General features: G+C 43.4%; 1 protein-coding gene across 3 annotated transcripts in view; it reads right to left on the reverse strand.

Moving 5' to 3' along the window:
- Nucleotides 1-351: 351 nt before the first annotated feature.
- Nucleotides 352-26596, reverse strand: part of SCN10A (sodium voltage-gated channel alpha subunit 10) — a 93285-nt gene continuing 67040 nt past the window's right edge. For all 3 annotated transcript variants that reach the window (XM_012808020.1, XM_012808019.1, XM_012808018.1), the window contains 8 exons: nucleotides 26129-26302; nucleotides 21911-22033; nucleotides 20415-20699; nucleotides 18864-18917; nucleotides 17828-17965; nucleotides 15631-15735; nucleotides 6928-7198; nucleotides 352-1568 (listed from right to left, as the gene is read on the reverse strand). In XM_012808020.1, coding sequence (XP_012663474.1) covers nucleotides 352-1568; nucleotides 6928-7198; nucleotides 15631-15735; nucleotides 17828-17965; nucleotides 18864-18917; nucleotides 20415-20699; nucleotides 21911-22033; nucleotides 26129-26302 — 2367 coding nt within the window. The remainder of the gene's footprint in view (nucleotides 1569-6927; nucleotides 7199-15630; nucleotides 15736-17827; nucleotides 17966-18863; nucleotides 18918-20414; nucleotides 20700-21910; nucleotides 22034-26128; nucleotides 26303-26596) is intronic.

A 26596-nucleotide genomic window follows, 5' to 3' on the forward strand; every position in this document is an offset into this window, starting at 1 on the left:
TTATCTTTGGAAGTTCTGATTCTGAGAAGTTTGTCACAGTAAATATAATCTCTGGTCACAATCTAAATAAAAGAACAAAGGATATTGTCTGGAAAGTAAGAGAATCAATCATTTAACACTAAAACTCAGAAGGGAAGTCACCGTGAGGGTGCTCTTGGCTTCTGACCTCTTTGGGTAGATAGAGGCTTTTTCAAGGGTGGGTGTCAGCTGCATTTCCTGCCCAGTTCTGACATTGTAACCAGTGGCATGCATCGGTGAGGTTGTAGCTGAGTGCCATCTGTAGTAGGAAAGAATTATCACAGAGCAGAAGAACACCTCAGAACAGGATATGTCCATGCTGGAGTGTCCTCACTAGGGCCCAGCAGAAGTTACCTCCTTACTGGTGTCTTCTTCATCTTCATTTTGCATTGAGCTAGATGTGCTCATGTTGACTCTATCACTAAGGCCTCTAGTGACACTGTCATAGGATGGTGGGAAAGATGTGGCAGATACAGTTGCAGATTTGTCTGGAAGCATACAATTTTCATTTGCCATGAATGCAACAAAGCCTTCATCTGGAAGTGACACAGCTTCCTCCTCAGCTCTGGGCACACCTGGCGGGTTGGACAGTGCCAAGGAGCGGTGCCGAACATAGCTCCTATAGGCCTTTTGAATGACAGTGGCTGAAATGTCTTCTTGCTTCCACCGGAGGGTGGTTGCTATTGGTTCATAGGATGATTTTGAAAGATTAGTTGCCATAAACTTCTCCTCCATATTTGCTTTCAGAGAATCCAACTCCCCAGATTCTCCAAGCACATTCTTGGTAAAGGCAAAAAGGATGTCTAAACAGTGGATCTTATCTCCAGGGACCAAAGGCAGGTCCATCTGCATTAATATATTCCTATTGGGCTTTGGGATTCTCAGGGGACCAGAGAGAGTATCTGCAAAGTCAGAGAGTGCAGAATAGGTAATAAACTGGGTGGCCTCTGGATCAAATTTTTCCCAGGTCTCATAGAACATGTCAAAGTCATCCTCATTCAGGGGCTCAGTGCTCTCCTCTGTGGCCACATTGAAGTTCTCCAGAATCACTGCAATGTACATGTTGACCACGATGAGGAAGGAGACAATGATGTAGGTGGTGAAGAAGATGATGCCTACAGCTGGGCTCCCACAGTTCCCTCGGGAGCCATTGCTGTTGGGCAGATTAGGGTCACAGTAAGGGGGCCCCGTGTTGAGGATGGGGCTGAGGAGCCCATCCCAACCAGCCGATGTGGTGATCTGGAAGAGGCACAACATGCTGTTGGCAAAGGTCTGGAAGTTGAACATGTCATCAATGCCAGCCTCCTGCCTCACATGGGGAAAGCTGGACATGCCGAAGATGGAGTAGATGAACATGACGAGGAAGAGCAAAAGCCCAATGTTGAAGAGGGCAGGCAGGGACATCATGAGGGCAAAAAGCAGTGTGCGGATCCCCTTGGCCGCTCGAATCAGTCTGAGGATGCGGCCAATTCGGGCCAGGCGGAAGACCCGGAAGAGTGTCGGAGAGAAGTAATTTTCAAGTGACTTGAGAATTGCAGAAAACACCAGGCCTTTAAGAGAGGGGAAATTACCTAATTAGTATCTCCAACTATGAGCTCTGACAAAGTTGGCTATGATCACACTCCCTCATTTCTGCTTGGTATGGACCCTATTTGGGAACCCATATTCAAAGACTATCCCCTCCAAGCCTGTCATGGTTGCTGGCATAAAGTTGGGGCTCAGTAAACTTCTGTTATCCAAATCCTCTCTCCAAGTAAGTCTTACCCTTCTTTTCATGTTCGTATCTTTCTCTCCACCCAGAATATCTTTTCAGTCAACCTCCATGATCAGAACCCTGTCTTCCACATCCTGCAGCACATTCCACCTGCCCACAGTCCTTTGCTTATTTTCATCTGTGACATAGAGCCTGCCCTTTTCTGATATTGCTGCCTGCGGGTCATGCCTTTTCCTCTACCCTAGTCCTGTGCTCTGTGATGGCCAGGACCCCCCATGATTCATCTCCCTATCTCCTACTGTGAAGATTGACTCAGTTCCTGGCACATTGTCCCATGGATAATTGTACAGTGCCTGGCGTTAATTATAAGGGGGCATAAGGAGTGGGGTAACTTGCTGACAGCTAAAGCAGAATGGCTTTGAATGGCCAGCTGTCTGCATAATAGCTTAATTTGTTTCTTTCATTTCAGTTGTATATGAACTCTATGTTAAGCCCTGAGGAGAAGCTCTTTAATAGAGTCACCTAGTGTCCCTAACCCAACTACAAAAAAGGTTGGGGGGCAATGCCTATGGCTCAAAGGAGTAGGAAACTAGCCCCATATGCCAGAGGTAGTGGGTTCAAGCCCCGGCCAAACTGCAAAAAAAAAAAAAAAGGTTGGAAAGTTGAAGACTATTTATGTCCTCCTATATGATATCTAATTTAAAGAAATTTGAACCTATGTCTTCATGACCTCTGGAGCCCTACTGAGACCAAAGGCCTCCATCAAAGTTGAAGCAAGGATGAGAGAAGTGAGGTGGGGTGTGGGAAGTGTTAGCAAGCTCTTGCTCCTTGCGAGCTTCCCTTGACTCTTCTCCTACCTGTCCTTAGTTGTGTACATATAGATGGTCACAATAATTGAAAGAAGGAAGGAAATGCAGGCTGGGTGCCTGTAATCCTAGCACTCTAGGAGGTTGAGGTGGGAGTATCCCTTGAGCTCAGGAGTTCAAGACCAGCCTGAGCAAGAGAGAGAGACCCCATCTCTACTCAAAACAGAAAAATTAGCTGGGCGTTGTGGTGGGTGCTTGTATTTCCAGCAACTTGGGAGGCTGAGGCAGGAGAATCACTTAAGCCAAGAGTTTGAGTTGGCTGCACTGGGTTGACACCAATAGTACTCTGGCCCGGGCAACAGAGTAAGACACTATTTAAAAAATAAAAAATAATAAAATAAAAAAAAACAAGAAATAAAAAAGGAAATGGGAAGGAGCTTGGGAAAGAATCATAATTTAAGATTGTAAGATTCTTGTGAAAACCCTTCTCTTAGAAGTCCAGTGTAACTGGCACATTTGCAGATAGTGTGAAGCACATTTTGTATCTATTTCAACTACTAAAATTTTCTGCCAGACAACTGGCCTGCATCTTAATTTAAATTGCCCCAGGATCCTATTTCAAAGGAAAATGAATGCTCATACTGTAACAATTAGATACTCCATGTGTGTCTTGCTGGTGAGAAGGAAGAGAGAGAGACAAGGAAGGAGGGCAGAAAGGTTGACATGTGGGTTCTTTTACTTGCTTTCTAGCTTTCCCTGTAAAATAATTTCTGTCTAGTGGAGAAGCAGAATGCTGCATAGGTCACAGGAACTGGTAGTTAAGGTGTCCCCATCATAGAACTAAGTGAAATATACCCCAAAGGGCATATTTTATTTCTATATTACAGATAGATAAGCCAGCTCTCATCTTTAGTATAAAATCAAAATGACTTTTAGAGTTTCTCATGATAGAAGGCAAACAAAACAAAAATATCCCCCCAAACAATCAACCAACCAACAAAAACTCCCATTATGGTAAATTAAATAAGCCAGACATAGAAGGACAAATTCTCCATGAGCCCATCTATGTAAGGAATCTAAAATAGTCAAACTCATAAAAGCAGAGAGTAAAATGGTGGCTCTCAGGAGCTTGGAGGAGTGAAAATCAGGGAGGTGTTCATCAAAGGGTACAAAGTTCCCACTACGCAAGATGAATAAGTCCCAGATTATCTACTGTATAGCATAGTGCCTATACTTAACAATACTGTGTTGTACACTTAAAAATTTGCCGAGGGAAGGGATCTTATTTTAAGTGTTCTTAGCACCCAATAAACAAATGGTAGGGCCTGAGGAAACTTTAAGAGGTGGTGGATATGTTTATAGCACTAATGATAGTGGTGGTTTTATACTTATTTCCAAACTTACCAAGTTGTATACATTAAATATATACAGCTGTTTACATGTCAATCATATCACAAGAAAATTGTTAAAAACAAACAAACAAACAAAACACAGCAGAGGGTGGCTCTGTGGCTCAAAGGAGTAGGATGCTGGCCCCATATGCTGGAGGTGGTGGGTTCAAACCCAGCCCCAGCCAAAAACTGCAAGAAAAAAAAAATAGCAACATCAAAACAAAACAAAAACCTCCTAAACAAATACACGCAATGACCCAAGGCTGTGTTTCAGCACCACGATGGAGAAATTGATTAAAGGCTACAAAGTTGTATTCAAATTCTATTGGCTCTTGATAGTAAATCAATGAGAAATTAAATCTATAGCTATGTCCTGATGCAAAAAGTAAGCAGGTTAAAATATAAGCAATCAGGGGCAGCACCTGTGGCTCAACAGAGTAGGGCACCGGTCTCATATGCCGGATGTGGCAGGTTCAAACCTAGCTCCGGCAAAAAAAAAAAAAAAAAATATATATATATATATAATACACATTATTAATATATATAAATGCAATCAGGATATATTTATAACACAAAGTGAAGCCGGTGAACTGGGATTTGATCTTCATAGGGCCAAACTTCAGCTCAATGACAAGAATTCAGGAACAGTCACTTGGGTGTTAGTGGGAGGCAGCATTAGATGAACATAATCTGGTCTAACTTCAGCTCCACCCCTTATAAACTCAACTTTCCATAATTTTCTTAAAAGGATAATAGAGAATAATAGACAGAGAATAATAAACTATGGAATAGAAAAACATCACAACTGTCCAGTTCAGGAGTCCTCAAACTTTTAAACAGAGGGCTAGACCCTGTCCCTCAGACCACTGAAGGACCAGACTGCGGGCCCCAGGATGAGTCGACTGCTAGGCAGGACGGGCAGCAGTGGCAAAAACACCTGGTGGGCCGGATAAATGTCCTAGGCGGGCTGCATGTGGCCCCTGGGCCATAGTTTGAGGACGCCTGGTCCAGTCTGTTTGATTCACCACCTCTAGCTTAATTCTTTGTCTTTAAGAATGACCACCTGTGGCCTATTTGTGGTCTTAAAGTGTTCCCAAGCAGACAGGAAAGGTGAGAGCTCCCTCCCATCCCCACCAGATCACATTCCAAGGAGATTGATAAGCCAGTCTCATACAAAAGAAGAACAAAAGGAAAAAGAAACACAGCTGCTTCACAGCTGCCTTTGCTATCAGATGATAGCAATGCCTTTCCTTCTTTTGGAAAGTAAAATAAACTTTTTCTCTAAACCAGCCTTAATCTTTGTGTTCCAACCTTACCATTTCTAAATGTATAAAGTTTATAAAATAAGGGTAATAACACCTCCTTTCCAGGGCAGCTGTGAAGAGCTGAGCACAGTGCTCGGAAGTCAAAGAATACTCAATTATGGCAGCTCTGCTCCCCACATTAGCCTCTGACTCTATTAGTTTTCTCTGAAAACCACTGTACCTAAAATACTGTGCCTGTCACTCAACAACACCCAGATTGGGCCTTAACAATATTGAGCTCTTGACTTTTCTGTCACTCATATTCCCTAATAGGGCAGTTAAACACAAATTTAAATCTAGACCATAGACTTATGACTTTTTTCCTTTTTTTTTAAATTCTGGTTTTTGGAGATAGGATCTTGGTCAGTAGCTTGGACCAAAGTGCAGTGGCATCATCACAGCTCACCGCAAATTCAAACTCCCAGGTTCACAAAATCCTTCTGCCTCTGCCTTCCAAAAGTTGGAACAATAAGTGTGCATCACCACACCTGGCTAATTTTTCAATTTTTTTGGTAAAGATGGGGTCTCATTCCTACTCAGGTTGGCCTCTAACTTCTGACCTCAAGCCATCCTCCTGTCTCAGCCTCCCAGAGTGTTATATTTACAGGTGTGAATCCAGCCAAGAATCTTCTTTGAATAATCTCTTCCTAAACTTTCCTCACTGTGTTGGTAACCTACCTTTTTATTCCAGAACCTATTTTATGTTTCTCTTCACATTGTATCACCCATATCACCCACCCCCTGCTTTCAAGACCATGAAAGTAAGGTCCACTGGAAATTCCATCATCTTAGAGTCTTTGATTTTCAGGAGGAGTGATTGTTCCTTGGCAGCCCTAAGGTTCTGGTCGTGGGATGAGCACACAGTAGGTGCCTGAAAATACTTTCTCACATGGAGAAAATACTTTCTTGCATGAAGAAGCCAAAGGAACCTCAAGGGAATTTTAGATCTACTGCTCTTGGAGGGCTGCCAATACAGATAACATATATTTTTAAAAGTTTGTTGGTATTCCCCCCCCTTTTTTTTTTGAGACAGTCTCAAGCTGTCACCCAGGGTAGATGGCTGTGGTGTCATAGCTCACGGCAACCTCCAACTCTTCGGCTCAAGCAATCCTCTTGCCTCAGTTTTTCTTTCTTTCTTTTTATTTATTTATTTATTTTTTTATTAAATGATAGCTGTGTACATTAATGCAATCATGGGGTACAGTGTGGTGTTTTCATATACAATTTGAAATACTTTCATCAAACTGGTTAACATAGCCTTTATGTCATTTTCTTAGTTATTGTGTTAAGACATTTATATTCTACTCTTAGAAAGATTCACTTGTACCCTTGAAAGATAAACCATAGAAGTGATCCCTCCAATCACCCTCCACCCACCCATCCTCCCCTTTCCTTCCCCTCCCTCCTCCTCCCCCTCCCCATATTCTTAGGCTATAATTAGGTTATAGCTTTCATATTAAAGCTATAAATTAGTTTCAAAAAGTTTTTCTATTTTTAGTAGAGACAGGGATCTCGTTTTTGCTCAGGCTGGTCTTGAACTGGTGAGCTCAAGCAATCCACCCACCTCAGCCTTTCAGAGTGTTAGGATTACAGGTATGAGACTTTTTGTCTGGCCTATTCCCTTGGTTTTGAAAGAGCAGTCAAAATAATTCTAAGCAGAGGCTGGGCTTCCCCACCATGTGTTCCCCACTTACTCGCAATGGAGAGAACCACAACAATGAAGTCAAACACATTCCAGCCATTGGTGAAATAGTAATGCCTCAAGGCGAACATCTTCATGACACACTCGCCCGTGAAGACAGCCACAAAGAACTGGTTGATTTTGCCAAGAACTTTTGTCTTTTCTTCACTCTGCTCATCAGTCTCCACCATCATGGTGATCATGTTGAGGCAGATAAGGACCATGATGATGATGTCGAAAGCTTGTCTGGTCACAATGTCAAAAATGAAGCCTTGGTACTTGTTCTGAGGAAACAAGAGATGAACATGTCAGGGCCTTTGGGCCAACATAAACTGGGCATCTGGTGGGGCTGGGGACTCTGTGGGTGAGTTTTGTTTCCCTCACATTCCTCTTCCAAAACCTCACTAGGTAATTGTACATCATTGTACATCATTGTAGGTAATTGTACATCATTGCCCCAGTTCAAGTTGTTATTATTTTTCCTGGCCCCTCAATGTCACTAGGCACTTTGTTTTTCCTGCTCTGTGGTCATCCCTCCACTTGCAATGCCATTCTAGTCCCCTGTCTTGAGTATCTAAATTCCAGTAGATCTGAATAATCCATCTCTCTTAAGGTCCAGTGACTCCAGGGAGCTTTCCTTAATCTCATTAACCATATTGCTCTGTCCCTTCCTTGGCTCCCATAGCCTTTTCAGTTAGTCTTGAGTTCTAGCATTTCATGTGTGCTTCTCTTCCTCTGTCCTAGACAATGAACTCTTTCAGGCCAGAGGCCATGCACTACCCAACTTTGTGCTCCTGTAATGCCCTGTAAAAGTCATTTGAGTCATTTTCTTGAAGTAAAGTCAAGTGCAATGGTGCAACTGATTCCTGAAAATGTTCTTTCTTTATTCCTGGGGCTTTGCAAATGTCTAAGCATATGCAGGCTATAGGCCACAGAGTAATAAGGTCTTGTTTGTTTGTGTTCTTGGAGGGAGGCAGAGTGGCTTGGATAACTAAGAGATCATTTATATCTTGTTAATTTAATGGTGCTTTTAAAAAGCTCCTAGTGTAGCCCTCTTATTCTTTCTGGTACTGATAATATCTTACTGCTCTCTGAGTACTTGATTTCACACCACTCCCCACTTCTCACTTTCTCCTAAACCTGTCTCCTGACTTCTATTGGACTCATCTACCTTGGTCTGTACACATCTTCCTCTACTCAAAGGCTGCCCTTCTCCCCCATCCTGTGTACCTCAGGGATAAAGGCCAGGCCTAGGGTCCTCCTTGTTCCCCACTTTTCTTACAAACCTTTGTTTCTTCTGTGCCTTCCTCCTTTGAAGTGTATGTGATCTAGCTGGTTCAATATCACCTCCTCAGTGCTGCCACTCGCCTACCTCCTGGCCGATCTTGTTCATTAACAATGAGTGAGGCTTTTGGCCACACTTGCCTACTCTTGGCTTTTATCCCAGGTATCTTTAGGGGCTAGGTGGATCACTCTTTGTCTTTTGGTTCCTTAGGCAAATCTCTAATGATCTATTTTTCTTGATTTAAAGTAAAATCATTCAGAACCTCGAATCCATCCTAGGTCTCTCCCCATTCTCATAGTTAAATTTCTTGAAAGAGTTGTATATAGTCACTGTTTCCCATTCACTCTTGAGCCCACATTAACAGAGCTTTTGCTTCCATCTTGCCATTGACATGGTTCTCACCAAGATCTGCGGTGTCTTCCATAATGTTAGATCCAAGAACACTTGTCTGACATTGCTTAGCACCCTCCTTCCCTGGAATCTCTCTTTTCTTGTTTTTTTCCCCCATACCTTACTTTCTTGCATCTTTTCTTGCCTTTCATACTCTCTTTTAAAGTCTCCTTTATTGAACTTTTAGATATTAGAACTCTTCAAGGCTTAGTCCTAGGTGCTCATTGCACTTCACTCCATTCTTCATTGGTAATCCCTCTATTCTGGGTGTTAATATGTGTGTGATTTTGCTAATTATTTGCCCCAGTCACTGGAATCTCTGTGAGGGTAGGCCCCCCCTCCCCACTTTTTGAGACAGGATCTTGCTCTATTGCCTAGGCTAGAGTGCAATGGCATTGTCATAGCTCACTGCAACCTTGAACTCCTGGGCCCAAGCAATCCTCCTTTCTCAGTCATGCAAGCAGCTGGATGTACAGGGACATACTACCACAGTCAGCTAATTTTTCTACTTTTTGTAGAGATGGGGTCTTGGTATGTTGCTCAGGTTGGTCTCAAACTCCTGACCTCAAGTGATCCTTTCACTTTGGCCTCAAAGTGCTAGGATTATAGGCATGAGTCACTGCACCTGGCCCACTTTTCTCACCTTCCTCACTGCTCTGGCCCTAATATATTCATAATTGACTTCAAAGATGCCCCATAAATTGATGAATGAATGGAAGATGGAATTGACAGATTTGAATTAACCACATTCAAATTAAATTTTAAAACTACTCTACTACTTTTGATTAAATCTAATTCTGTACAACAGACACTGAATGTACAGGATATGAAGGCCTCTGCAGGAGTGGCTATGAGAGGGAAAAAGAACATGTGTGGACTCTGCCAGGGAGCTCCTGCAAGCTTCCCAGAAGGCAGAGGGAAGGGAAAATGCTGCAAAGAGGCCTTCCTGCATCTTGTGCCATGGTGGGGAGGGGTTGCTACCCTACAAAGAATCAGACACAAGTAGGCCTGGCTCAGTGCATAACTGCTGACTCACATCTTACCTGGGTGGGAGAAGGATTACTGGGCCACTACTGCCTTCCATATCATCACTGAAAATGGTGAAAAAATAGACATTCACAGTTACATAGCTTCTAATTAAACAGAACAAGTGATAACATTGCTAAGTAGCTGGGTGCCAGGTTTGCCTTGGATATTATGACTTTAGGGAATGCAGAACCTTGCTGGCTGCTCTTGGCTTAGCCTGTGGTCAGAGTTCAGACTTTTGCAACTCTTGGTGCTCAGAAATGATGAAATGGGTGATAGATGATGTGATATTCCAAAGCCTATTATTCTCCTATGAGATAAAGTATATGAAACCTGCTTATAGTGATTTCTATAGCAAGGAATAAAATAAAATAAAATTTCCCTGTCTTGTGGAATGCTTAGCCTTTGTTACGGATGAAATAAGATTTAGAACCTGCATATACATTCTGAGGTGGTGGAGCAAGATGGGCAAATAGAAATCTCCAGTGACCATCCCTTGGCATGAACACCTAATTCAATAACTACCCTCTCAAGTAAGTACCTTCAGAAAGACCAAAAATCGGGTGAGTGATTATACTATCTGGCTATAACATTATACCAAGGAAAGAGGCACTGAAAAGGGCAGAAAAGACAGTCATGCAATCTGTATGCCTAGAGGACAGGGAGAGAAAGTGAAGTGATTGTGGAACTTTGTGTTGAAACTCAGGGCCACTCTGGCACAGGGGAACACAGTACAGAAATGGAATTCTGCCTGTGCCCATGGAGGGAGCATTTTGAATAGCCTGGTCAGAGGGAAATCCTCCACTCTGAAGCCTGAATTTCCATGAGTCCCACAAGGAAAACAAGAGTAGCCTGGGGTCTGGACTAAATTCCTAAGGAGTTGGGCCACAAGAGCAGTAGTCCTTGAGCAATTCTTGTGGCTGGGTTGGCTCAGAGCCGATGGGCTTAGGGATATACATGACCCAGTGAGACACCAGCAGCTGTGGCAAGGCGTGCCAGTATCACCCCTCCTGAATTAGAAGCAGTGTGGCTCAGAAAGAGTCTTTCACTTGTGGAAAGGCAAGGGAAGAGTTCGGAGAACTTTGTTTTACAATTTGAGTATCAGTTCTGTCACAGTAAAACAAAGTACCACGCACACTCCTGAGGCCCTTGAGTTCAGGCCTTAGCTCCTAGATAGCATTTCTGGACCCATCCTGGGACAGAAGAAAACATGCTGCCTTGAAAAGAAGGACCCAGTTACCACTGCTGACTATAAAGCCCTTGGGGCTTTACACAAACATCAGAGGTAGCCAGGCAGTAGTCACCACCATCATTAGGTCAGAATGGGTTGGCTTCAGGTGTGATCTGGCACTGGCTATCATGAGGAAGTGCCCATTTCACTCCTCCCCTAACTCCAGCAGCCCAGCACATAGAATGAAGGAAGAGAATGAGAGACTTTTCCTGGCAATCTAGGGAATTCTCCTTTATCTTACCCAAGCTCACCAAGGTAATATCACCAGGAGTTTGCAAGAGTCATAGTATTATTGGGCTTGGGGAACCCACAGTGCCAACATAGTTGCAGTGACTAGAGACTTAGACCACAGCAGTTAATTCCATTTGAGTATCTGAAAAGCTTTCTCGAGAAGGATGTGTTTAAAGAAGCCCAGATTGTGAAGATTAAAACAAATACCTAATTCTTCAATGCTTAGACATTGATGAGTATCAAGCATTAATAACATCCAAAAAGACATGACCTCACCAAATGAACTAAATAATTAATAGTGACTAATCCTAGAGTGATGGAGTTAGGTGACCTTTCAGACAAAGAATTCAAAATACCTGTTCTGAAGAAGCTCAACAAACTTTAAGACAACACAGAGAATAAATTCAGAAGCCTATGAGAAATTTAATAAGAGATTGAAACATTTTTTAAAAATCAAGCAGAAATTCTAGATCTTAAGAATTCAATTGGCAAACTAAAAAGTGCATCAAGCTCTCTGAACAGCAGAACTGACCAAGCAGAAGAGAGAATTAGTAAGTTTAAAAACAGGCTATTTAGAAATACATGGAAGATAAAAAGGAAAATTGAAAAAAAATGAAGCATGCCCACAAGATCTAGAAAGTAGCCTCAAAGGAGAAAAATCTAGGAGTTATTTACCTTAAAGGAGAGGGAGGGAGGGAGCGAGGGAGAAAGAGAAGGTAGAAACTTTATTGAAAGAAATAATAAAAGCGAACTTTCCAAACTTAGAGAAAGATGTCAATATTCAGGCATAGGAAGGTCACACTAATCAGATTTAACCCAAACAAAGCAATCTTAAGGCATTTAATAATCAAGCTCCCAAATCTTGGCCAGTGCTCTGCTTGTGTGACCACCTTATCAATTGGCTTTCTTAGGGTTCCCTAAGGGAAGAAGGTAAACTTCCCAGTGCCAATAATCTGGGGAAAAGGCAGCCAGTTTGGATGCTTCAGTGGGAATGGCAATTTATTTTTTCCTTGGGTTTCTTCTTTAGTTCTGGATTTTGAGAGGGAAGATGATGAGGTTCGTGCCCTTGGTGGGTCCCAAGATGTTGCTGCCATATAGCTGTCAGCCAGGAGCTAGGATGGACCAAGGACTCCGGGACCTGGAAAGCAGTCTTATGCAGTTGTTTGCTGGCCACTGCTTTGCTGGTTTCCCTGTTATCATCCCCAGGACTTCAAAATTTTGTTTAAATGTTGCAGCCTGCCTAAGCTATGCTGAATTAGGGAACAAAGGAAAGAGTGTTTACCATGCTTGGACCAGGAGAGAGCCATGAACAGTGGCTAGAACAGATAATTAATTGGTAACACACACTTTCCAAAGGGATGGAAAGTGTCAGGAACAGAGTTGGCTACAAGCTCTCACTCCCCTCCTCATGTGGAGGACCTCTGCTAGTGCCATCCTTAGAGGATCTTGATTGTGGCTTAATTAGGAGAAATGGAGATTTTGCTGCAGATCTTCCTGCCTGACCATAGGCTTCAACACCCACTGCTATGTAGTGCCTGAAATTACAACATTAGGTTCATGTCTTTGTATGCAGATGCCCTCTACAGGGTCTCTTTTTGAAATATAGCACATCTTGTCCCAGGGACATGTCCTCCTTGAGAGGAAGAAGCTTCGGTGGCCTGTGAGATTAGTTGATGAGAGGGAAGCAGCTGTGATGCCATAAAGGGAGACTGATTAGTGCAGGGGTCCTCAAACTTTTTAAACAGGGAGCCAGTTCACTGTCCCTCAGACCATTGGAGGGGGGGACTGCGGGCCCCTGGGATGAGTTGGCTGCTAAGCAGGACAGGCAGCAGCAGCAAAAACACCCGGCGGGCCAGATAAATGTCCTGGGCGGGCTGCATATGGCCTGTGGGCCATAGTTTGAGGATGCCTGGATTAGTGTATAGGGTAAGGTGACCAGACATCCCACTTTTGGCGGGACAGTCCCGATTTTTAACAATTTGTCCCGCATCCCACGGCATTTTTTAAAAGTCTCGATTTTTGGAAAGAATGCACAACAAGCTAGGGAACAGCAGAAGAATGGTAAGGGAATATATTTCGGCTGCTGAAAAGGTTAATGTAACTCCATTTGGGAATGAAGAGGTTAATGTAACTTCATTTGGAAATGAAAAGGCTAATGTAAACTCCCTACTCCCCTCCTAGGCAAGGTTGCCCAGGTGGAATCGGTATCAGAAGGATACTGGCTCCCTCCCTCGCCTCTAGGCAAAGACAATTAGCTCAGAAGAAGCCAAACTGTCTGGAACAAACATGTAGCCCCCCCCTTCTCTAGAAGGTCCCTAACCACAAACAGCTCAGCCAATAGAACACCCCCCCCCAATGGTGTCCCCTCATGGGTTTGCCATGGGTTGTGTATAGTATAGTATGGACCTCCTGGTTGAAATGTAAATTCTACAATCTAGTCACCAGTAAAGGCCAGCATGGACTCAGCTTCTTGCTTCACAGTTAAGTCTCAGGATCTTCCTCCCAGTAGCCCTGACTTAAATCTGGTTGGCTGGGCTCACCCCCTCACCAGCATCTTTTAATTTTGAGCCTTTTCCTTCCCATGATACCCAATGAAGCTTTTGCTCAGGCTCACCAAGTCCAATTTCTTGATCTTATGGGGGATTTAGGAAGAAGTGCCCTTACAGAACTCTGAATCTCTTATCACTCCTCATTGTAACACTTTTTATTAGAATCTAAAATCATAATAAATTTATGAGCACTATTCCCAACTAAAATGGTCAAAAGTCATGACATTTTTCTCTTGTAAATATTTTTGAAAGTCATTTCTCATGCAGTTTGGAGTAACTTATGCAAACACCTTGATTGAGAAATCCTTCTGTCTTGGTCAACAAAATGCATGTCTCCTTAATTTATTGGCCATTGTGTATGGAGGGGCCAATGAGTTGTTACTCATTTAGCCACAGAAAGATTATGTAAAGGGAAAACATGCCAGTTCCATTCATTAGAGTGGATGGCTCAGGACTTCTTTGAAGAGGTTCAGCATAATTTCTGAGATATCAACATCTTTATCCCCAAACATGTTGATCCCCTCCCAATGGGGGTTGCTACCTTGGGGACACCCAGAGATTTGGTATCTTCTATTTCCCAGAAAAGGACTGAAAAGAACTTAAGTAATATCATGTGTGGTTTGGATGCTGTATTTAATGGAGGAATACCAGGACAGGTCTCCTGAGGTCATTGTGAAAAAAGAAGTCAAAGTGTAGTTTATCCCTAATTTTTGGTCAATCTTTAAACTCCAGGGAGGGGTAAATTTTGATTCCTATTGGGCTACTTGACCATGACTGAATCTTGGATTCCAGAGAGGTTGGGTTTTTAGCCATTTCATCTCGTATCTATCTGGAATCATAGGGTGACATACAGGGAGAAGCAAACCATTGCAATCTAGATTGTGATACAAACATTTAATCTCTGATCTCTAACTTTTCTTGCTATCATTTAGCTTAATCTGTCTCCAATCCTGTGCTCAAACCCTCAAACTGTTGCAGGAACTCAAACAGGTTTATTTAGAGCAGGTTTATTTGGAGCACCAAATAGGTTTATCTGGAGCACCTGTAGGTGGTATAGTCACTCCAGAAGGCCAGAATTTCTTCCTTTAAATTTCTCTCCTTGGGTAAGATGACCAGATTTTAACATTGGTAAAGCGGGACACCACTGGGGCGGGGCCTGACAACAATGCAAACTTTGATAAGCAGTTCTCGATAATCAGTTCTCAACAATTATTTGTTATTACTAAAGTTTAACATTATAAAATTAACAAAAATAATATAAAACTCATATCCTGGTGAAATAGCCACACGGCAGCTGAAAACCGTATATTCCCTTCCTGTTCTCCCACACTCCCTAGCTTGTTGTGCATTCTTTCCAAAAATTTGGACTTTTTTAAAACGCGCGGGACGGGTGACAAATTGTTAAAAATCGGGACTGTCCCACCAAAAGCGGGACGTCTGGTCATCTTACTCTAGAGCAGGGGATGGGGAGGCTACTTGTTTGTTCCAGACAGTTTGGCTCCTTCTGAACTAATTATCCTTGCCTAGAAGCAAGGGAGGGAGCCAGTCTCCTGATACTGATTCCAGCTGAGTGACCTTGCCCAGGAGGGGAATAGGGAGTTTACTTTAGCCTTTTCATTTCCAAATGAAGTTACATTAACCTCTTCATTCCCAAATGGAGTTACATTAACCTTTTCAGCAGCCAAAAACCATACATTCCCTTCCCATTCTCCCGCTGTTCCCTAGCTGGTTGTGCATTCTTTCCAAAAATTGGGACTTTTTAAAAACACCGTGGGAAGTGATACAAATTGTTAAAAATTGGGACTGTCCCACCAAAAGCAGGATGCCTGGTCACCTTATCCTTGGGCCTGGGAACCCTCATCTTTTCACCCTTATCTTCAAATTCAACCCAGACCTCCTCCTTCGCAAACAGCACTGGGCAGGCCCCTATCTGTTGTGAGCAGAGGCTACCAGGTTGGATTCTGGGACACACTCTGCTGCTTAGAAGAAAGCTTTGGGGCTTACCAGAGGACGGGGAATGGGCTTCTGGGGCTTCTTGGAGCCCAGCTTCTTCATAGCATTGTAGTATTTCTTCTGCTCCTCTGTCATGAAGATGTCCTGGCCCCCTAAGTGCACAGAGGACCACATAGTTGTTATTAAAACAATAGCAACACTCAGGGGTACCAAAATAAGAGCACACAGAGGGAAAGGACTGTCTTAACCTTCTCCCCCTGTTTTGTAGATAGACACATCAAGCCTGGAATCAAGAAGTGTCATGCTACATCCAATGACACAGCAGTGGAACTGTATTCCATCTCTGACTCCTGCCTGGATCTCTGAAGTAGATCTGGTTTCTAGCCTCTAGGAACCCAGGGATGCTTTCTGGACAGAGGGTGGGAACAGGACTCAAGGAGGACGTACTTGTGGGTTCAAATCTGAGCCTTGGATCTTGCCTGGTTCAGCCCATTCATTCCAGTTAAATTCACTGGGTTTCCAGAGTCATAGTCCCTGCCAGGGGCAAGAGATTTCCTCAGGGCCTCTGGAGCAAGCACAGTGGGACAAAGGCCCTCAAGTCCTATCTGCAGAAAAGAAGCTGAGGACAATGACTGCCTTATCCTTGGTCCTTGGTTGCAGAGGGACTTTTGATTGATTCTTTTGAGGTCCTGCCAGTCATAATATCCTCTGCAGCTGTAGAGTCAGAAATTGCACCATAGAAGATGTCTTCCTCCCTTATGATTGGGCATTAGTTTTCTTTTCTTTTCTTTTTTTAATTTCAGATTAATGTGATGGTACAAACAACTAGATGACAATGGGCATTAGTTTTCTTTAGGGACTCTTTGGGCTTTATTCATTCAAACCCTAACCTTTCACTTCCTGACATAATTTGAAAGCCACCTATCCTAATGGCATGTTTGTGTCAATTAGTCACTACAAACACTGGGAAAATGGGCAGAGATCTGTTGGTTTGAGAGGAGATTTTTAAAAATTGGGGGACACAAAGGGCTATCTGGAATGATTGTCTTGTTGGGGACTGGGGAGAATGGGTGCCATGCTGAGAATTCTGGGCAAGGAGTCAGCCCATGTAGTTTCAAGTCCAGTTTGATCATTGGCTCATTTGACTTGAGAACCTAATATGGCTGGCTCTGTGTCTGGGCCTTTGTCCCTCAGCTGTAAGATGGGAGAAAGCACTGATTGAATGATCTCAAAACTCCCCATGTACTGATTACACTTGTCACACTGTCTTATCATCATAGACATGTCCTGCCTTCTTATAATGCCCAGGACCCTCGCTAAGGATTTCCTATAGACTGGATGCCTGCCCCAATTGTTGCTATTACAATATATTCTAAATTGTAATAGTAACACTTAGCATCTAGTCACCATTGTATGTTTAGCCCTAAATTAGCTACTTTTTATACTGGGTTTTACTTCTGATTTCTACAATTCAAAGAGTAGTTATCATCAACCCCATTGAATGGATGAGAAAACTGAGACTCCGAAAGGTTTAAAATATTGCCAGCATCACCTATTGGGCAAATATTTTAGTTAGGAATGCAAACCCAGGATTCAAGTTTTGTGCTGTGCGGCTTATCCATGTGACTCCTTTTCTCTCTGGATCTCAGTTTAAACAAATCCAATGGGCACCCTACCACTCTAGAGATATAGAGAATATTAAGTGAAAGGATACTATGAAAATATTTTATATCTCCAATGCCTTCATATTCTATTCTAAGTATGAGAAGTTATTGGGGATTAGGTCCCTATTAATCAAAAAGAAGTAGAGATTCTGCCAATGCTCAGGCCCTGTTCCTCCTGAGGTGTACTGACTTCTTGTGGGTCAGAGTCCCCAACAGAGCAGCAAGTACTGGAGCCGTCTCCCCCTGCTTATATTTACCAAGGGCTCACCTGAGACACACCCAATATACCTGGTTCCAGCTGTGAAGACCAAGATCACTTTGGGTGGGGGTTAGGATCCCAGGGTGAGGATAGGAGGGAGGCACATTGCTGACATAGAAATGCAACCCTTCCAGCAGCTGCAGCAGGAGTGAGGGCAGCATTCAGGGGGCCAAGGTGGGCATTGGTGTCAAAGGCCAAAATTGGGCTTCTGCTCAGGCGTGAAGGGCTATGGGTAGTGTTGGCTTTAGTCATGAGGTCAGAGTGGGTCAGGGGAGAGGAGGAATATGATTCACTTCTGTGGCAGAAATACCCAAGCTGCACTTATCTTTTTTTTCTGTTGATTGAAGTTGTCAATTATGACCCCAACGAAGAGATTCAATGTGAAGAAGCCACCAAAAATGATGAAGATAACAAAGTACAAGTACATGTATACATTGTCCTCCCACTTGGGCTGTGCGTCAACCTGTGACCAGACAAGGTAGAGGGTGGGTGTTTTAGTTTAGGTTCACCCTAAAATCCAGCCCTGAGACAAGAACGTGGACACAGGTAACTTATTTAGAGATAATCCCAGGAAGCAGGCAGGAAGGAGTGGAGAGAATAAGCAGGAATGGGAGAAAATCTAAGGAAGGGGATGATATTAAGTAGCCATCATCATGGGCAAGGGGTGCTCAAGCCTGTTGGGGCCCTTTGAGGAACTATGTAGAACACACCTCGGAATTGTACCACCAGTGGAAAGGGAAGCTGAAATATTTATCTATACACTCCTAAAACTTACTAGTAAAGGTTGCCCCTGGGGACATCAAATCCCTGGTCCTTGGGGGAGGAGCTACTGAGCAAGCTCTGAAGAACTGAAGAGAGTCTTCAGACAAAGAATCAGAAACACAGTCTGCAGCAAACTCAGAGGTGGGCTGAGGCAGGGATGGGGGAGGAGTGGGGGCCTTGATGCTATCTGCCACACTGGGAAAGGGTCCTTCCCTTACCTGGCTCTTATGACAGTACCTGAAATTCTATCTGCATCCCTCCTATGCCCCTTTATTCTAGCCACTACTCTTGCTCCTGCTCTATCCAGGGACTAACCTCACATATGCTGTCTTTTAGAGGTTATCTGATGCTCTCTTCAGTGGCAGGCAGAGGAAAACCTTGAGAAACTTGGGGAGTGTGCATGGAAGAAGAATAGGCTAGGTGGGCTGAAACATCCAACAGAGGGCCAGCTGGACACTGCTGGAGGGATGGAGTATGTGAGGCTGCTGGGTGATGACCTCTTCTAGTACCAAGGCCACTTTCATTTTACTTTAAATATAGACTAACAAGGCCAGGATGCATGAGGTGTCAGGCTGTAGGCACAGTGGGCTGAGACTCACCTCTCGGGAATCAACAGCTGCATACATAATGTCCATCCAACCTTTAAATGTTGCCTGGAGACAAGGAGCAGAGGCCACTCAGTGTCTGTTTATCATTGGACCCTTCCCAAGCCATGGTGCCCAGTAAGAGAGGACAGGATGCCCAGCTAAGAAGTAACTTAAAGAGGAAAGGGCTTGTGCAGAATGAATGAAAGGCTCAGCTCCTGGGGCAAGGTGGCTAATCCCACATGATGATTTAATTCCATGTGCGGTTATTTCAGAATAGGGTGGCATTAAAGATGTGGAGCCTTCCAAAATACAGCAAGGATTGGGCATCTAGATATCTGGCTCTGGAGCCAACTGCTACAAGGCTGCTCTGTGCACTTGATCAAGGCTCCCTCTCCATGGGCTGCCATTTTCTCAACCACTTTTCTTCCTCATGCACGTGATGGAAGAGGGGGAAGTGGGAGTAGAAGACTTCCACACTCCTGTCTTCGATTTTAGTGTCTAGAAACTGGCTGTGTCCTCCAGCATGTGCAGGGCATGAAAGACATCTCAGACTTCTAGGCCTATTATAGCACTTGATGAGCTGTTTTGATTCATTTATTTGTCTATCTGTCTCATATAGCATCAGCACCTGGCATCTGTATCTACCTGCTTGTATCTACCAGGGCTGAGCACAGTGTGGGGCACACCATAGCTACTTAGGGATTATTTGTTGAATGAATGCATGAACAAATGGTGGAATATAGGAACTCCTGGGTAACTGTATGGCAAATGTCTAAGTAATTGTATCAACATTTAGAATGAACAGGATTGAATGAATGAGTGGATGAAGGCAAGAGATGAATGAATGAATGAATAATGAAAGGAAGAAAAAAGTGTGAATGTGTTTGACTGTCATTGTCACTGACATTGACCTAATAGACCTAATTAGACAATTAATTACCATCTAGGAAATGATGGGAAGTAGAAGACTGAATACATGGCTATGCCGTGCCTATTTTGTATAAATATTATGTTTTATGTCATCACCTGATGCAGTCCCATGGCAGCCCCAACCCTTTATTCTGTTCTATTAGCTCACACTTGTTTAATTGTACCATTGTAAGGTCACACTCATCAATAAGACTCTCTAGCCTAATGTTATAGTCTGTAGGAATAGAGAATGACCTAAGTTTTCACTGAGTGCTACTTCTTTTTTTTTTTTTATTGAATGGTAACTATGTACATTAATGCACTTCTGGGGTACAGTATGGGGTTTTCACACACAATCCGAAACTCTTCCATCAAACTGGTTAACATAGCCTTCATGTCATTTTCTTAGTTATTATTTTAAAACATTCACATTCTACTCTTAGAAAGATTCACTTGTACCCTTATAAGATAAACCTCAGAAGTAATCCCTCCAATCCCCCTCCCTCCACCTATTCCCCCTCCCCTCCACCCATTTCCCCCCTCAAGTGCTACTTCTTGTTAAGTCTCTACATAGCATCTTTTGGGGGATCCCAGACTCTCCATTTTATTGAGTAGATAAAGGAAAAGACATGATTGATGTCATGGGTGACTTACCACCTGAAGAAGTGCAAGGTAACCCATTGCAACATTATCAAAGTTGACTTTCACATTGACCCAGAACAAGTTGCCAGTGGAGTTTTGATTTTCACAGTCACTCTTGTTATTAACCGTTGACAAAGACACAAGAGAAAAGTCATCATTGGTGGTGTTGATGCACCTCCAAAACTTCCCTGCAAAGAGGTTCACACCCATGATACTGAAGATGAGCCAGAAAATAAGGCAGACAAGGAGGACGTTCATGATGGATGGAATGGCACCCACCAGTGCATCCACCACCACCTGGTGAGAAAGAGAAAAGGACCTGGAGTCACCCAAATGCCCCAGCCCTCTGGGCTGGATCCCATTTGTACACTTACTCAGATTGCTTCATGAGTCAGTGGTCTTTGGATGCAGCAGGAAATGCTGTTGAATTAGTACAATAATTTAGACTCAGAGACACGGGGCAGTTGAACGTAGGTTTAAGCCCTCTTCCCTAAACCTTATTCAAGGCAAGTTTTAGTGTCTTTCGTCAGCATTGAGGAGCTATTTGAGTTTTCAAGCACACACATACTCATTTAGTGGTGTGAATGTGTGTGTTGTACTTATGCAAAATTCTAGAACCTTGTTTTATTCTCTTTAAATACAACACACAAAATACAGTTTAAAATGTACTTTGGTCAAGAATTACTAAAAACCTAAGTTTATATTTACAAACTTGCTTATTTTTAAGTCAGCAAACAATAACCTGTATATGAAATAAAATAAAGTTTAAATGATTTCAATCTTCACCTCCTAGTATATGTAAAGGTACAAGTTAATTTTAAAAGCCCATCTTTGTTTATGAAGCTATGATGACTGCTTTGAGCCAATAATGGTAAAACAAAGCAAAACTTCACTTTCTGCTCTGGGAGGTGTTTGTGATCATAATAAAGGGGAAGGAACAATCACCAGTCCTCAAGGCAAGGATCAGATTGCAGGCATTTGTACCAAAGGAGGCAATGAGGGCAAGGCAAAGCGCAGTAGCAATGGATGAGGAAATATGGATGGATGGGAAAATCCACAGGATCTAATGACTATATGAGGTTGGAGAGAAGATGTATTCCAGTGGGTAGTGACTGAGGTGCTGAGCTGAGAATGCACTGCACTTAAATGGAGTGTTAGAGGAAAGACTCATTTGCCCTGGAGAGATGGAGCACTAGGGATACTCTGGACATATTGGCAATAAGAATATGACACAGAGTTGGGAGACAGACAATAGGAATCATAAATGTGAATCATTTCACTAAGAGCAAAATAGAAGTCTGAGACCTGGTGGCTGTGCTATTTATGAGTGACAAGGAAGGAGGGACCCACAAAAGGACTCAAAGAACTAGAAGAGTTAGGACATGCAGTACCACTACCAGGAAGTAAAGACTCAGAGCCAACCTTTAGAAGTATGCCCAGGGCTAGGAGTCAAGGACACAGAGAGTGTTGAGGGGACAAGGATTACCAAGTTTTGAGATTGGTCTTACCCTCATGCCTTCAAATCGAGACAGAGCCCGAAGTGGCCTCAAGGCACGGAGAGTCCGAAGGGCTTTGATTGGAGCTATCTCAGAATATTCCAGGATCTTCGCTGTGAGGCTTATCAGTGAGATCTGAGTGTAGGAAAGAGCAAAAGAAATAGGTTTCTCAAAAGGCAGTCATGGTAGAAGGAGAAGGAAATCTCTGCCCAGCCTCCCACCCCTTCTTATCTAAGCCATCACCCTAGCTTCCACCTTGAGAGGTCTAGAAAGAGTTTAGTCCCTTCCCTCTTATTAAAGATCTCATTCATCTCTCACTTGGAACATCTAGGCAAAAAACCCTCAATCTCACACATTACTACTCCCACATCACTATGTAGGTGGCCAAGTTCCCAGTATATCAGATCAACTCTACCTTTCCCTCTGGGGAACCAGCCAGAGCCCAACAACTTTGAAACTTTGATTGACTTTTAGAGTATTGGAGAGATGATGTCCTTTTATGTGGGCTATTGTGAGGATGTAAAGTTAGTCTCAATTATATTTCTCAGAAAGGTGGCATGGAAAGAATCTTAGCCTGGATAGGGTCTAATTTCCTCCTAATCCCTGATTTTGTGACCTTGGGTCAATGTCCTGTTGGCTTAGGTTACTTTCACCCTTTGTAAAATGAGAAGTCAGACTAAGATAATTCCTAAGTTCTCATAGTTCTGTAATTCTCCAATAAGAGTGACAGGCATTGGTCTGTAAAATGTCTTCGATAGATATATGAGATAAAATGACTGAGTTGTGAGCCCCTATTGGTAAGCCAGTTTTCTTTAAGTGGTGAACCAAGAACTGCAAACTAGTATGGAAAAATGGTCACCCCTTCTAGGAACTTTGAAGGTGCCAGGAAGACATCATATGGATAGGCTTAAGCCTCATGGAAGGCGTGATCCAATCCTATGAGGCCCTCTCAGCACCAAGGGCTAAATTCAGGCTCAGTTTATCCTGACAACTGGGTGGGATGTACAAAGGAACTTTAGAAAGGGAGGGCTTTCTTCTTGGGTGCTAAGGCCTCAGACAATGCCCATTGACAATGCCCACTCTGAATGGGTGGCTTATCTGACCTGGACAAAGAATTGGAATGGAAGAGACTCCCTTCCTTCATTCATGCCAGGCTTAAGGTACCAGCAAGTGATGCCAAGCTGCCTGGCTAGCTAAGAGCAAGGAGGTTCAGGGCCAGTTCTGTACTGGACCCTATTCAGTCTCTGGCTTAACCTCCTAGGAAGGTTGCCTTATGTGTGAAATCAGGAGATGGCACCTCTCCAGCAAAGCCTACCCACCCAAGAGCAGCTCTGTTCCCACAGCTCAGGCTACTAACCACCCAAATGGTTTCTAGCCCCAGTATTACATTCATCCATCCATTCATTCTCCATTGCAAATCTGATTATGATCATGTCTTTCTCTTACTCCCAACCTCCACTGTACTTTATCACCCTCAGTGTAAGCTCCACCCTTCTTAGCCTGTACTAAGCCTATTCCAGTCATATTTTACCCATACATTCTAGCAAGTCAAACTATTCCCTGAACACACTTTCATCTTTGCCTTTTCTCAGAGTCGTCCTCTTTGCACCTGTTTGCTCCTCCTCATTTCTACGTTCCACATCTAATGCCACCCACCCATGCATGTGAAGCCTTCTCAATCACCCCACCCCATGAGTGGAAGAAGGCTCATGTAGCTTTGTTCCCACTAAATATCTCCAGCAGTGATCACCATATCTCCCCTTATAATATACATATTTTGTGTGTTTGTGTCTTATTTTCAGGAAGACTAAAGTGTGAACATCTGGAGATAGGGAGCATTTATTTCATGCTTTTGTCTCTTCCAGGGCACTTCATAAGACAATCCTGTATTCAGTAGTTTTAAATAGATATTTGATAAATGGAAGAAAAGATGGAAGCATGCTAGAAAGGATGGAAGAAATGAAAAAAAAAGGAAAAACAACTGGATAGAAAGTTGAAGGATGATTGGATAGAAGGATGGATTCAAGGATACAAAAATGGATAGGACAGATCTAATGTACAACATGAGGACTATAGTTAATAATGGTGTATTGTATTCAGGATTTTTACTAAATGAGTAATGACAGCTGCTCTGCCACAAGGGGGAATATGGGCGAAATGAGGGTTATATTCATATGTTCCATTTCAGTAATGATTTATATGTATATGTGTGTGTGTGTGTGTGTGTGTATCTTATAGCATCATGTTTTCAACTCTAAACATATACAATAAAACATATTCAAAAAATAAAAGATCACAGAGACAAAGATGGATAGAATATATAGTTAAATAGAGGATGAAAGAAAGAATTAAAGAGAAAGGAAAAATTATGGCAGTAGGGAATAAGTGGATGGATGGGGAAAGGTTGATGGCTGGGTAAAATGAATGCTTGATGAAAATATGAAGAGCTGGATAAAAGAAATAATTGGAAGAAATGAGTGGATTACTGGAGGATTGATTGAATGGAAGAATAGATAAATAGATGAATGGAAGTGAAAGGGAAGAATGAACAGATAAGTAGAAGAAAGGAAGGATAGATGAATGGGTTGAAGGAAGAATGGAAAGATGGAGGAATGAATGGACGACGGATGAATAAATAGAGGGTGTCTAGATGGAAGATGCATGAAGGGTAGACAGAAGGTTTGAAGACTGGGTAGCTGGATAGAAGCATCAATCAAAAGATAGAAAGATATAAATGTTAAGGATCAATGGATGAATGGATGGAAGGAAGGTTAGAATGACTGGCTGAGCAGAAGGGAAGATGGAAAGAATGGAAATGGAGAAGGATGGGAGAAGTAAAGATGGATGGATGTTTGTGTGGAAGCAACAAGGAAGAGTAAATTCTGGATAGATGGAAGTAGGGATGTGTGGAAGAAAGGACAAATGGTTGGAAGGAAGAATCAGTAGGAGGATGGATAGAATAAGTAAGTAACAGTTTAAGGTGATGAGGACTAAAACTAGTGATACCTACATAGGTAGGAGGAACTGTGCCTCTAACAGAGTTGGGGAGCCAGAAGAAAACATCTTCCCATCATTTATGAATAATTATTTTATATGCACAAAGTTATCACCTGTGACTCAGATTTCAGGCCTCAGGGCTAATCTCTGTGGCACAGTGGCCTGATGTTGCTAGTGCATTGGCATTAGGAAAGGAGACGACTGAATGCACAGGTCCGCTGGGTGGGGGAGGGGTGGCTGCCAGCATATGAGGCTGGACCCCATCCAGCTTCAAGTGTAGAGCACCAAACACAGACACATTTCCTGACATCTCCAATGTGCAGCCCTTGGTGCTGGTGCTCATACATTACTATTCTGCTGGAGTGGTGGAGGCAGAGACAAACACAGCACATGTCTCATCCTGCTCACAGGAACCCTCAGCTACACTGCAGTGAACAAACAACCAGGAAGCCATGTTGCAAAGCCAAGGGGTTAGTGGTCGAGATGGAGCAGAGTAATTTAATGGAAGAGATAATTCAGGAATCACATGTCTAACATGTGAGGGGCACATGGTAAATTCCCTAATGCAAGGGTTAGTATCCACAGGTTCCTGTGAGTCTGAGCACATGAGCTCAAGCTTGTCATGTCTTGAGAGGGACCCTCTGTGCCTGTAAGTGCCATTGGGTAGGAGCCAGTGGTGTAAACTCAGGGGTTCTCAGCCACGGTGGCTGCACACTGGAAATGCCTAGCCCCACCCAAGACCAGTCAGATCAGAATCTCTGGGATAATGGTGTTTATTGATTGTATTTTTCAGAGCTCTCCAGGAGATTCTAAAGTGCAGGGGCTGAGGCCTGTGGAGTCAGCAGGTGGGAAGATTCTCTGTGCTCACAGGACCTGGCTCTCTCTGGGGTCCAGAAACCCTATCTGTGGAGACAAAGCCATGAGACTCCTGAGGGCCTCATATGTCATCTAACTTTGGATGCAAACACGGAGAGGACTACAGTGGTCTTTCTGGATGGGGGCCTAAGAGCTGAGGACTGACCTGATGGTCACCATTGTGTCTGAATCATGTTCTGCATGGTCCTTTCTACTCACAGGTATGCAGGGCTATTTTGAGACTTTCTGAGTGCTCAAAGTTTGTCTTTGGAGTAGCCCTTGAGGGCCAGGTCTCTGAGCTTCCTTTGCCCTGGCTTCCTTTGCCATCAGTCAGAAGTGAGGACCCCCACCCCACATTGTGCCCACTGAGCCACTCACATTTACAATGAGGAAGTCCAGCCAGCACCAGGCGTTGGTGAAGTACTTTTTGAAGCCATAGGCCACCCACTTGAGCAGCATCTCAAACACAAAGATAAAGGTGAACACCCTGTCGGTGTACTCCAGCAAAGCTTTCACTGTGGGCTTCTGGTCCAGATAACAGTCTTCAAAGGCCTGGAAGGAAGGGAGTAGAATGGCAAGCTGCCCAGAGGCACAGCCCTGGGGCCCAGACCTACAGCCAAGGACCCAGCTAGCCCTGCTCGCAGCCCTTGCAGGTAGCGGCTTTGTCAGCCAGCTTGCCCAGAGCATTTTGTTTCCTCTGCTGGAGAAGTGAGGTGGGATAGTGAGGTACAAAGCATGACTTCTTCCAGGCCAAATGGGTATCACAGCCCTGCCAATACTTTGCAAGATTACTAAATGCAACTGGATTTTGGGAGTGAACCAATGGGATGCTAACAGTGACTTGGT

This window comes from Otolemur garnettii, unplaced genomic scaffold (genome assembly GCF_000181295.1).
Source record: "Otolemur garnettii isolate 467f Iridium unplaced genomic scaffold, OtoGar3 scaffold00082, whole genome shotgun sequence".
NCBI lineage: Eukaryota > Metazoa > Chordata > Mammalia > Primates > Galagidae > Otolemur > Otolemur garnettii.